At 34.6% G+C, this 12,500-nt stretch overlaps 1 protein-coding gene across 1 annotated transcript in view; it reads right to left on the reverse strand.

Moving 5' to 3' along the window:
* anos1 (anosmin 1) overlaps positions 1-12,500 on the reverse strand; it is a 72,808-nt gene that overhangs the window by 32,424 nt on the left and 27,884 nt on the right. Inside the window, exons 3-6 of the mRNA XM_082174693.1 lie at positions 10,395-10,457; positions 9,368-9,590; positions 2,113-2,297; positions 455-584 (exon numbers count right to left, since the gene is read on the reverse strand). Coding sequence (XP_082030819.1) covers positions 455-584; positions 2,113-2,297; positions 9,368-9,590; positions 10,395-10,457 — 601 coding nt within the window. The remainder of the gene's footprint in view (positions 1-454; positions 585-2,112; positions 2,298-9,367; positions 9,591-10,394; positions 10,458-12,500) is intronic.

The raw sequence follows: 12,500 nt of genomic DNA on the forward strand, positions 1-12,500 counted from the left end.
TAATAATAATAATAATAATAATATATATATATATATATATATATATATATATATATTTTTTTTTTTTATCAAATAAAAGGACACGTTATTTGTCTAATTTAAGCTTTTCTAAATCAGGCAGTATTTTCACTCGTCTAATAAAACACATTTATGACTGATTTTGGATGTAAATTATAATTTTTCCAATAGAATCATGGGAGAAGTGAATTTTAACGCCCATGCAAACAAATAAATATATATAAATATATATATATATATTATTTTTTTTAAATCAAATAAAAAGGACCCTTTATTTGTCTTATTTAAGCTCTTCTAAATCAGGCCTGAATCGCAGCTCTGTTGTAAAACTCTAGTCTAAAACAGGCCGTTGGAGCAGAGGATGAAAGGCTTCCACCTGCCGGCTCTGTAAATCCTGTGGGATCGCAGCTGTCCGAGGCCACCCGGGAAGACTCACCTCGGGAAGATCGGAAGTGTTTGCTGGGAGCCGTGAACCCGCGAGTGCCGTGAACATTGACCGACGCCACACGAAACTGGTACCACCTGACCGGCCTCACGTCGCTCAGCACGACCCGCTCTTCAGCAACCTGAGGGCACAGAGGGTTAAAGGTCACGGACAGAGGTCACGGGGTCACGGACGTGCACCTCGGAACACGAGACTGGAATCTGAGCTATTTTAAAACATGAAAGAGAACGAGACATTTGTGCACATCTCTTTATTTAACATGCTTTTGTTTAAAAATATTTTCTATCTCAGTGTTTCTGTCTTGTGTCTTAAATCGAGATTTACTGGAGAAGAAGCAAAATGACTGAAGATATTATGACTTGTTTTCTGAATTTATTTTTAAAAATTAGGCGAGTTTTTGCTTAAAACATGAACAAATATCTGACAATGGAGTCTTTTTCAATTGTTGACGTTGCAAAGTCTATTATGAAATTAATTCAATTTCAGCGATAAAGCAGCTGTAAGAAGACGATAGTGTCGTTATTCAGCTCAATTCAAGTTATCATCAAATAGTATCAGTGCAGTCAAATCGATAACATTACTAAATATTAATTGTCTTTTTAAAGGTGAAATATTCAGTTTATTTTATTATTACAAAAATAACTCAAACATCACAATGACAGCTGTGACGGGTGTGTGTGAAGGCTCGTCTCGACAGGTAAAAGCATCAACAAAGGGCCAAAATATTAGAAATACTTTTAGCTGTTTTGCTATGTGTCATAAGTACGCAGTTGAGTATCTAACACACAGACATAAGCGTCTCGCTTATTATAAACCCGTCCAATGGAGTTTTTGAGTGCAAAGGTTCAATAGCTCACGGTTCGGTTCGTATCACGGTTTTAGGCTCACGGTTTCAGGGAAAAAAGGACTACTGTCAAATAAAAATAAAGAAAAAAAGAACAAATAATTAAACCACAAGTAACAGCACAAATAAATACAATAGAGCAAAAATACTAATAAATAAACAGTACTTTTCAGGTTTTTCAGGAAGGTCTAACACTAGTTTTCAGGTACAGGAATTTGAATAAAGTAATCAAATGTAAAATAACATTGCATATTTGACTGTATAAATTAAATATTATTCCTTATTAAAGTTAATTAAAACACAGACAGCAGGAATATTAGGCTGCTGTCCCTTTAAGACATAATGCACTGATTCAATACACTGATACACATGCATTGTCTTTCTGGACCGTATAAGTTCACTTAAGGCATAACAGATTATGTCTGATTCAATACTCATCTAGACGGCCATGTTGATTTCATTTTTGTGTGAATTTGTCCATTCAAGCGCAAGACTTGAAAGAAAACTCAATATTTGCACGCTGTCTGAGACACACACACACACACAAGCTCTTGAAGCTCCGCCCCCTGTGCCGGGAGCAGCAGCTCATTTGCATTTAAAGGGACACACCCAAAAACGATGCGTTTTTGCTCACCCTCAAAAAGTGACAATTTTAATATGCTATATAAAAATATCTGTGGGGTATTTTGAGCTAAAACTTCACACACACACTCTGGGGACATCAGAGACTTACATCCTGTGAAAAGGGCATTATAGGACCCCTATAAAGTTGCATGACTGGTACATTAGTGGCGAAAGGACAAACCTGTGCCACATCCAGCCACTGGGTGGCGTCGTCTTCGCTGGGGTGGATGCCGAAGTTCCAGCGCCACTGCAACACGTAAAGCACCGGCTCCACCGAGACGTTGAACCGCGACGACCAGCGAACCTCCAGTTTTCCCGACGGATGCTCCCAAAACACCAGCTCCTTCCGCGGCTTCAGAGGAGATCCTGCGAGAAACAACAACACACACTCAAATAACACAGAATAACAACCTAAATATTTCTTTAAAAATGTGCATATACAGTCAAACCAAAATTTATTCACACACCTTTCTCACATTCTCACAGTTTATTCGCTATAGTTTAGAAAATGGTAATAAAATATGAGCAGAACTCAGTTGATATTTGACTGGTTTTGTCCGTCCTTCTGTTAGACTGTCTCACACATGAATTATGTTGAATATCTGTCAGCTGTTAAATTTAACTACACAATTAGATAATACCAGTTTAGCTCAACCAATCACCAAGCAATGCTTCATTTTGTTCAGTCTGTGTGTAAAAAGAGCATTAGCAATTAAAGAAAAAAAAATTTTTTTAACAAATTTTACTGCTAGTCACTGAATAAAGAATATTTGGATATAATATGTCAGTTTAATTTATTTTTCTCTCCTCACTTACATAAATGTATATTTTCATTGAATCTGATCTTTTGCTTTGTGTCCAAATAAAAAGAGAAAATAATCCAATATTTTATCTGCAATATATTTAATTCACTGGATTAGACAAAAAAAATAGACATTATCACACGATTCTTTAAAATATAAAATTGTTTAATTGAATATGCAATAGTTCAAAATAACTCATGATAAAATTATGATATAACGACACCGAAACTCCCATCTGCTGGAGACTTTACCCCTCAAAGACATTAGAAAGTCTTCCATATGTAATAAATGAAAGATTTATGAAGTACAAAGCTTTGAGAGAGGAGCAAATGTTCTGCCCGATTGGTCACAGCTGTGATGAAGAACGAGGAAGATCTTACACACACTCCATCAATCAGCTCGACGTCTTCATCGCCCACAGGAACGGGTTATTAGAGTTCACTACAACTAAACCCATCAAACGCATTTCAAGTGTTACTTCAAAGAAAATATTTTATTTTATATTAGTTTATTTTTTAAACATGTTTTTGTTTCTTTTTAAATATTACTAATTAGGCTTAATTTTTGGCTTTAGTTTTCATTTATTACCAGTTAGTAATTTAAACTTACTTTGTTTAGTATATACAAAAAAAAAGAACAAAAAAAAGAATTCAATGTTAATAAAAACTATAATAGTATCAGTAATATATATATTTTATTTTATTTTTGTGTTATTTCATTTTTCATGGATTATAATGAACTATATAGACCTTAAAAAAATACTTTAAAAAATACTATAAAAAGCAAAAACTAACAAAAGTGACAAAAACGAACTAAAATTAAAATGAACATTTTAATGCATTTATTACTTCACTTAAACATTTTCTTTTTCTTTTACTTTAACTTGATGTACTAAAACTGAAACTAAACTAATACAAACTATAAATACATTTTAAAAAAATATATATTTTCTTATAAATAAATGACAAAAAAGCAAAACTAATCAATTTGAAAATATAAAAACTATAATAGTATCAGTAATATTTATATTCTATTGTATGTGTTATTTAAATTTTCAGGGTTATTATAATTAACTAAATAATAGACATTTGAAAAAATATATAAATTTGAAAAAATATATATAAAAAGCAAAAACTAATAAAAAATACTAAAACAGAAAATATATTAAAAAAAAAAACTAATTCAAAATATTAATTAAACCTATAATAGTATCTCAATGATGCTAAAATATCAGTGGAAGAGGATAATCTTAATAGCAATAAAATGTTGTCCTCAACATCTTGACTGCATTAAACTCAGGATGGAGAAACACAAAATGGATGAAGAAGCTGAAGGCCTGAAACCCTGGATCTCAGTGATGTTGAAGAAGCTGAACAGCATCTGTACTGGATTGAGCTGCGGTTTCACATCTACAGCACGTGTGTGTGACGTCTGATCCCAGATCCCACAGACTAACCGCTCCGCACACACACTCCTGCACTCGCTCCGACTGAGATTCACCCGTAAACCACACATGAAACCTCCACAGGTGCACGTCAGATCCTTCCAAACACACACGCAGACGCTTCATTCCTGAATCCATTCCCAGGGAATGCATGAACTAAAGAAATGCAGACCTTGAATGCAATGATAAAAATTTGTGGAGCCAAAAATAAAACCGTCAACGACGTCACTTTGACCTCCACAGGAAAACAGCAGAGGAGGGAGATTTTACTACATGCATGCATATACGAAGATTTACATATGCATTTGGCATACTCTTTTATCCAAAGTGCATGTTGCTTGTCTGTTTCTAGCATGATTAGCATGTTGCTTTTTCTGTTTCTAGCATGTTTAGCATGTTGCTTGTCTGTTTCTAGCATGATTAGCATGTTGCTTGTCTGTTTCTAGCATGATTAGCATGTTGCTTGTCTGTTTCTAGCATGATTAGCATGTTGCGAACGGATGGAGGTTAAACACTCAGCAAGAGTTCATGTTTGAAAATGTTCATCCCTTCAATGAAAGTCTATGGGTCTATTCTTTGTAAAAAAAAGTCTATTTTTTGTAGTTTTGATCATCTGATTAACGAAAACAGTCGAATCGGATAGAACAGAAACCGAAACCCGAGTCTGAGGGTCACAACTAGAACGGTTTGGGCCGCAGTTTTTTATAATGTTGGTCTATGAAGAAGAAGAAGAAGCAGCAGCAGCTGAAACAGTAGATCAGTTTAAGTAAGGTATCATGTAGATCCAGCCGTTTGTTATCTCAGAATAAACCCAACAGGGTGATCAGGATCAGGTCTTCATTAGCCTGAAGGGGTTTATTCTGAGATAACACACACACACACACACATACACACACACACACCTGAAGGGGTTTCATCTGAGATAACACACACACACACACACACACACACACACACACACACCTGAAGGGGTTTATTCTGAGATAACACACACTCACTCACACACACACACACACACACACACACACACACACACACACACACACACACACACACACACACACACACACACACACACCTGAAGGGGGTTTATTCTGAGATAACACACACACACACACACACACACCTGAAGGGGTTTATTCTGAGATAACACACACTCAAACACACACACACACACACACACACACACACACACCTGAAGGGGTTTATTCTGAGATAACACACACACACACACACACACACACACACACACACACACACACACACCTGAAGGGGGTTTATTCTGAGATAACACACACACACACCTGAAAGGGGTTTATTCTGAGATAACACACACTCACTCACACACACACACACACACACACACACACACACACACACACACACACACACACACACACACACTCACTCACACTCACTCACACTCACTCACACACACACACACCTGAAGGGGGTTTATTCTGAGATAACACACACACACACCTGAAGGGGGTTTATTCTGAGATAACACACACACACACCTGAAGGGGGTTTATTCTGAGATAACACACACATACACCTGAAAGGGGTTTATTCTGAGATAACAACCGGCTGGATCTACATTATCCCACTGCATTTCAACACATTAATAATTATGGAGATTAGAGATATTGATATTTCAGATTAAACTTTTTTTAAATCGTACCTGTTTGTATCTTATAATCCAACAGTGTAAGAGCCAATTTAATATTTCAATAATTTGTATATTAGTATTGTTTGCTTGGAGTGTTGATTTTGCGAGCACAAACTGAAGGTATTATATTTGTATCTTTCTTTGAGAGGCAATTCTGATATTTCCTGTGTTTATATATATATATATATATATATATATATATATATATATATCAGTATTATTTCCTATGTTTTCTGATGTATAGGCTAATTTCTGTTCTGTTTCTTTATTGGTTACGCCCTCTTGGGGTGGAAGATTGAACTTGAAGTAGTTCGTGTATAGGAAAAAGGGAGAAACAGTTTTCTTACCGTTTGGTCTGTCATTATGGATAAAACTCGTGTTTAAACGTTTAAGGGAACACAAGTTAAAGGTTTAACAAGTGAAATCATAGGATAGGCTACAGGAGTCAACAGGATTTTGTATATTTTTGTAATTTTATGTTTTGATTAAACTCGCACTTGTTTACGGATTTTTTGACTGACTTCTGTGACGAGTAAGAACGATTTTTCCTGCCACTGTACCAGTGAAGTTAACATAGGACTTTGCATCTAAAAACAGTGTATAAAACAATGCCGCCGCTGCGTTTGTATGAAACGAGAGAGTTTTAATATTTTATTAGCTCACCAAATGCAAAACTTCCACAAAGAAAAACCCGTTCCTAGCGAGTGTATAGCGAGTGTGTAGCGAGTGTGTAGCGAGTGTGAAGCGAGTGTGTAGCGAGTGTGTAGCGCTGCTGACTTCAGTGACCCGGATGAGCCTGTGCTTCTGTTGTTATCTGGGAATAATACACCGCTGGATGGAGCGATCGACCAATCAGAATCAAGTATTCCACAGAGCCGTGTAATAATCAGTGTTAATATGTTTCTGAAGCCGAGAGACTCGCGGAGTTACAGTCGCACCTGAGGAACATCTGAGGGCGATCGAGAACACGAGAAACACTCAGCGCTCCATCGAGCCTGTTAATGGTTTCCAGCATCTTCACCACAGCGACACACAGAAATAATCATAAATAATCACGCTTCTGACACCAGAGGTTCAGCCTGATTGGGTTTGGATTTCAATAAAAGGCTTTATGACTTTCTGCAAATGAGGGGGAACCAGTAAATCTGACATTAATAACGATCGTGCAACACAAACCGGAACGCTTGCTTTCAGAGGTCACGTTTCATCTTATTGTGTAAGTATGATTAAAAAAATACAGTAAAAATTGTGAAATATTATTATAATGTAAAACAGATGTTCTCTATGTGAATATATAGTAAAGTGTAATTTATTCCTGTGATCAAAGCTGAATTTTCAGCATCATTACTCCAGTCTACAGTGTCACATGATCCTTCACAAATCATTCTAATATGATGATTTGATGCTCAACTATTATTATTGGTGCTCAATTATTAATAATAGCTCTTATTATCAATGTTGAAAATGTTTTTGCTTAATATTTTTGTGGAAATTGTAATACACTCTTCTTTGATTAATAGAAAGTTCAAAAGAACAACATTTGAAATAGAATCTTCTGTAACATTATTAATATATATATATAAAATGATGCTGAAAATGTAGCTTAGCATCAATGAATAAATTAAATTTTACAATATATTCACAATGAAATCAGCTATTTTACATTGTAATAATATTTCAGAATTTGTACTGTATTTTCAATCATATAAATGCAGCCTTGGTGAAGAGGAAACTTCTTTCAAAAACATTACAAAATCTTAATTATCTTAATTATTATCTCTCTAATGTCTTCCTTATTATAACATAAGAATTACAATAATAAAGTAAACTATTCAGACGGATAATGGTCATGACAATATGCAAATCTGTCATGACTTCCGATTTTTGTCCATACTATGAAAGTCAATGGGGTCCAAAATGACAATGACTTTCAATGTGTGGACAAAACAAACAAGACATTTTTCCACTTATTTCTCAGGTTTTTAACAACATGAGGACGAGTAGATGATGAAATGTATGGGTGAACTAACCCATTAAGCCACAAACTTGGGTTGATGATGGTGTGTGGAAGTAAAATAACTGGCAAATGTTTTGGCAAAACAAAAAAGCTTGTTGAATTCCACTAATTGTATTTTTAGGGCTGTCTGCCGAAGGCTTGTTCTTTTAGTCGATAAAGTTTTAAATATGGATATTTTTCTTACACAAACACATCGCTTGTGTGGTGTGGAGCACTTTTATGATGGACAGATGCACTTTTATGATGGACAGATGCACTTTTATCATGGATAGATGCACTTTTATGATGGATAGATGCACTTTTATGATGGATAGATGCACTTGTATGATGTATAGATGCACTTTTATGATGGATAGATGCACTTTTATGATGGATAGATGCACTTGTATGATGTATAGATGCACTTTTATGATGGATAGATGCACTTTTATGATGGATAGATGCACTTTTATGATGGATGGATGCACTTTTATGATGGATGGATGCACTTTTATGATGGATAGATGCACTTTTGTGATGGAAAGATGCACTTTTATCATGGATAGATGCACTTTTATCATGGATAGATGCACTTTTATGATGGATAGATGCACTTTTATGATGGATAGATGCACTTTTGTGATGGAAAGATGCACTTTTATGATGGATAGATGCACTTTTATGATGATAGATGCACTTTTATGATGATAGATGCACTTTTATGATGATAGATGCACTTTTATGATGGATAGATGCACTTTTTATGATGGAAAGATGCGCTTTTATGATGGATAGATGCACTTTTATGGTGATATATGCACTTTTATGATGGATAGATGCACTTTTTATGATGAAAAGATGCGCTTTTATGATGGATAGATGCACTTTTATGATGGATCGATGCACTTTTATGATGGATAGATGCACTTTTTATGATGAAAAGATGCGCTTTTATGATGGATAGATGCACTTTTATGATGTACAATGCACTTTTATCATGGATAGATGCACTTATGATGGATCGATGCACTTTTATGATGGATAGATGCACTTTTATCATGGATAGATGCACATTTATGATGGATAGATGCACTTTTATGATGGACAGATGCACTTTTATGATGGAAAGATGCACTTTTATGATGGATAGATGCACTTTTATGATGGATAGATGCACTTTTATCATGGATAGATGCACTTTTATGATGGATAGATGCACTTTTATGGACTTCAAAACAAAAACAGAAACGGCCATTATAAAGTTTGGAAGAGCCAGGACATTTATTAATGTAACTCTGACTGTATTCGTCTGAAAGAAGAATGTCATATACACCTAGGATGACTTGAGGGTGAGTAAATCATGGGCTGATTTTTATTTTTGGGTGAACTCTCCCTTTAAAATGCAAGCACGGTTAATGCAATGCATTTTTTTTTCAATTAGTGCAATTCAACAAGCTTTTTTGTTTCAAAAACATTTGCCATTATTTGACTTCCACACTAGCGCTGGGAAAGAGTGTGTACCTCTATAGAGGTTCTTGGGGATCTGGCAGGTGTGTCCGCATCCATTGGGACAGCATTTCTTTATAGTGGTGCACTCGTTGTCTTCTTCACAGCTCTCGACACAAGCCGCTGCGAATCCACTGGCTCGATCCGGTGCCGGACACTCGCCCTGCTTCTGCGACTCCACCGAACGCAAGAACTCGCAGCTCGTCAGACACTCGTAGTGCTTCTTCGGGAACTGAGTCTGAAATCAGAAGCAGAGCAACACGCTTAAAGCGGTGGTTGATTATGATTTGACTTTTCTAACTTTAGTTAGTGTGTAATGTTGCTGTTTGATCATAAACAACATCTGCAAAGTTACGACGCTCAAAGTTCGAAGCAAAGGGAGATATTTGCTTTTACAGAAATCGCTTTTTAAGGACTACAACAAACGGCTGGTAGGAACTACAATGAGCTTCTTCACGGGTTAGTGACATCACCAACCCTAAAATGTACATAAACCCCGCCCCCTGAACGCGATTTATATATTATCATGACAGAATATGCTAATAAATGACTTGAAAATAGTTAACTACACATAAGCTACATAAATTCACCAACTAACCATTCCAAAATGTTGTATTCTACATGTTGTGTCTTCTTCTTGAGTCTCTCCATCTTTGTCTGACTCCGGTTTGAACATAAAAGTTTTTGATATTTTCAGTGTGTGTCTGTGTGAGGTAATCTGAGCTGCTAACACACACACACACACACACACACACACACACACACACACACACACACACACACACACAAACAACCTCTTGTAGCTCCGCCCCCTGTGCCGGGAGCAGCAGCTCATTTGCATTTAAAGGAACAGACACAAAACGGTGCGTTTTTGCTCACCCTCAAAAAGTGACAATTTAAACATGCTATATAACTAAAACTTCACACACACACTCTGGGGGCATCAGAGACTTATTTTACATCTTGGGAAATGGGCATTATACCATCCCTTTAAACGCTGATTAAAAGAGCAATAGTTTAGAGCAGGGGAAACGTCTCGTACCTCACACAAGTCCTGACACTGGTTCTCCTTCAGGTCCCATGATGTCCTGCAAGGCTCCAGACACTGCAAGAGAAAAGCAAAGAAGAGATTAGTACATAATGAAGAAACGGGAAAAGAAGGAAAATCAGAGACGTGAACCACAGATGCTTCATGTTTTACGCAGACCAGGGTTTTTCAGACGCGTTTGTGTGTTGATGAAACACTGAAGCTTATAACTCATTCAATGATATAAATACAAAAATAAATACATTTTAAATAAAAACAATCCAAGTAAAACACTATCATATAAATAAATTCATAAATAATATATAATTAAACCAATAATTAAAAAACATCAAAATAAAGTAGTTTCTTATAATTAAATTACAAAAACATAAAATTAAACAAATAATAATGAAAAAAACTTTCTAATGATTAAATAAAAATGCAAAGTTTGAATATATAAATGTAAAAACAAATATAAATCAAAATAAAACACTTACTAATAATAAAATGTTAAAAAGTAAATTAAACAAATAATTTTACAATAAAAAACATACTAATCATTTATGAAATATCAAAATATTTTTTAATAAAATATTTTTTCTTATTTTTACATATTTTTATTTTACATATTTATTTTAAATAATAACAATCAAAATAAAACTTACTAAATCATAAAAATGCTAAATTAATATAAATATATTTTAAAATAAAAAGAAATAAAACAGTTACTAATTGAATCATTAGTAACTGTTTTATTTCTTTTTATTTTAAAATATATTTATCTATAATTATATATAAATCATAAAAAATGCAACATTTAAGTAAATTAATTTTAAAATGAAAAAAAAACACTTAGTACTTAAATTAAAAAATTAAACAAATAATTAATGCAATCAAAATAAAACATTAGAAAATATAATAAATTAAACGACTACATTTCAAATAAAAACAAAATAAAACAATTCCTAATAATTAAATAACTAATAAAAAAAATAAAGATAAATAATTTAAAAAGTAAAGGCAATCATTGATAATGATTTGGATAGTAAAAATATATTTAAAATAATAATATGACTTCAGATGAAGATGATCAACAGTGTCTAACAGAAGAAAGCATGTAAATCACTCAATCATCCAGAAACCCAATATACTCCTCAACTCATTCCTCACACACACACACACACACACACACACACACACACACACACACACACACACACACACACACACACACACTCATTCCCAAACCACACCAGCAGCGCCAACACAAAGAGTCTTCAACCTCAATCTGCTCACGGATCACTTATGCTTTACACCACTGACTCAAAACCAGCGCAAACTTCGGACTTTCAATTGCATGAAAGAAATGACACAAACTCTGAATCAACATGTATAATCATTTAATAACAAACAAGTATTCATCAATGAGCTCATTGTTTCTGCATTAAATTATTACATTGTTTAAATTAATACATTTTTAGCTCACTGTGATTTGTATATGTACATTTCTGAAATGCATAACTTAGACAGTTTCCTCTGATATCAGATTACTCTAATAAACCAGTAAACCAGTGCAAACACACACACACACACACACACACACACACACATAAGTGATGCTGTGAGAAGTGCTGAGTAAGTGCGCTGACCCGTTTATGGGGTTTTAATTAGCTCATTAGCGGCGCTGTCGTTATTCTGCTATTGGCAGGCAAACGTTTATCTGCTGTTAAATAGAGTGTGAGGACTGAAATCAAACATGAGCGAACGACTGCGGTCTGGCTTCACATTCACACACACACCGAATCTGACATCATTAATAACAGAGCAGGACGAGCGACTGCAAAACCAGCATCACAACACGCTAATCACTATACATCTAATCAACAAACACTCATGCGTTTGCTGCCAAAATAAAAGCTCTATGGTTTAATGTTTGAAAATGAAGATATTAAGATAGTATTAGTCATTTTACTGTTACAGTACTGTAAAATAATAATACTTAGCATTATATTAATGTTTAAAAATGAAGAAATTATGACAGCCAAAAATATTAGTATCAGTCATTTTACTGTTGTACTGTGAAATATGGTAATAATAATTATATGAATAAGTATTATTATT

Source organism: Leuciscus leuciscus, assembly GCF_965113295.1.
Source record: "Leuciscus leuciscus genome assembly, chromosome: 7".
NCBI classification, from domain to species: domain Eukaryota; kingdom Metazoa; phylum Chordata; class Actinopteri; order Cypriniformes; family Leuciscidae; genus Leuciscus; species Leuciscus leuciscus.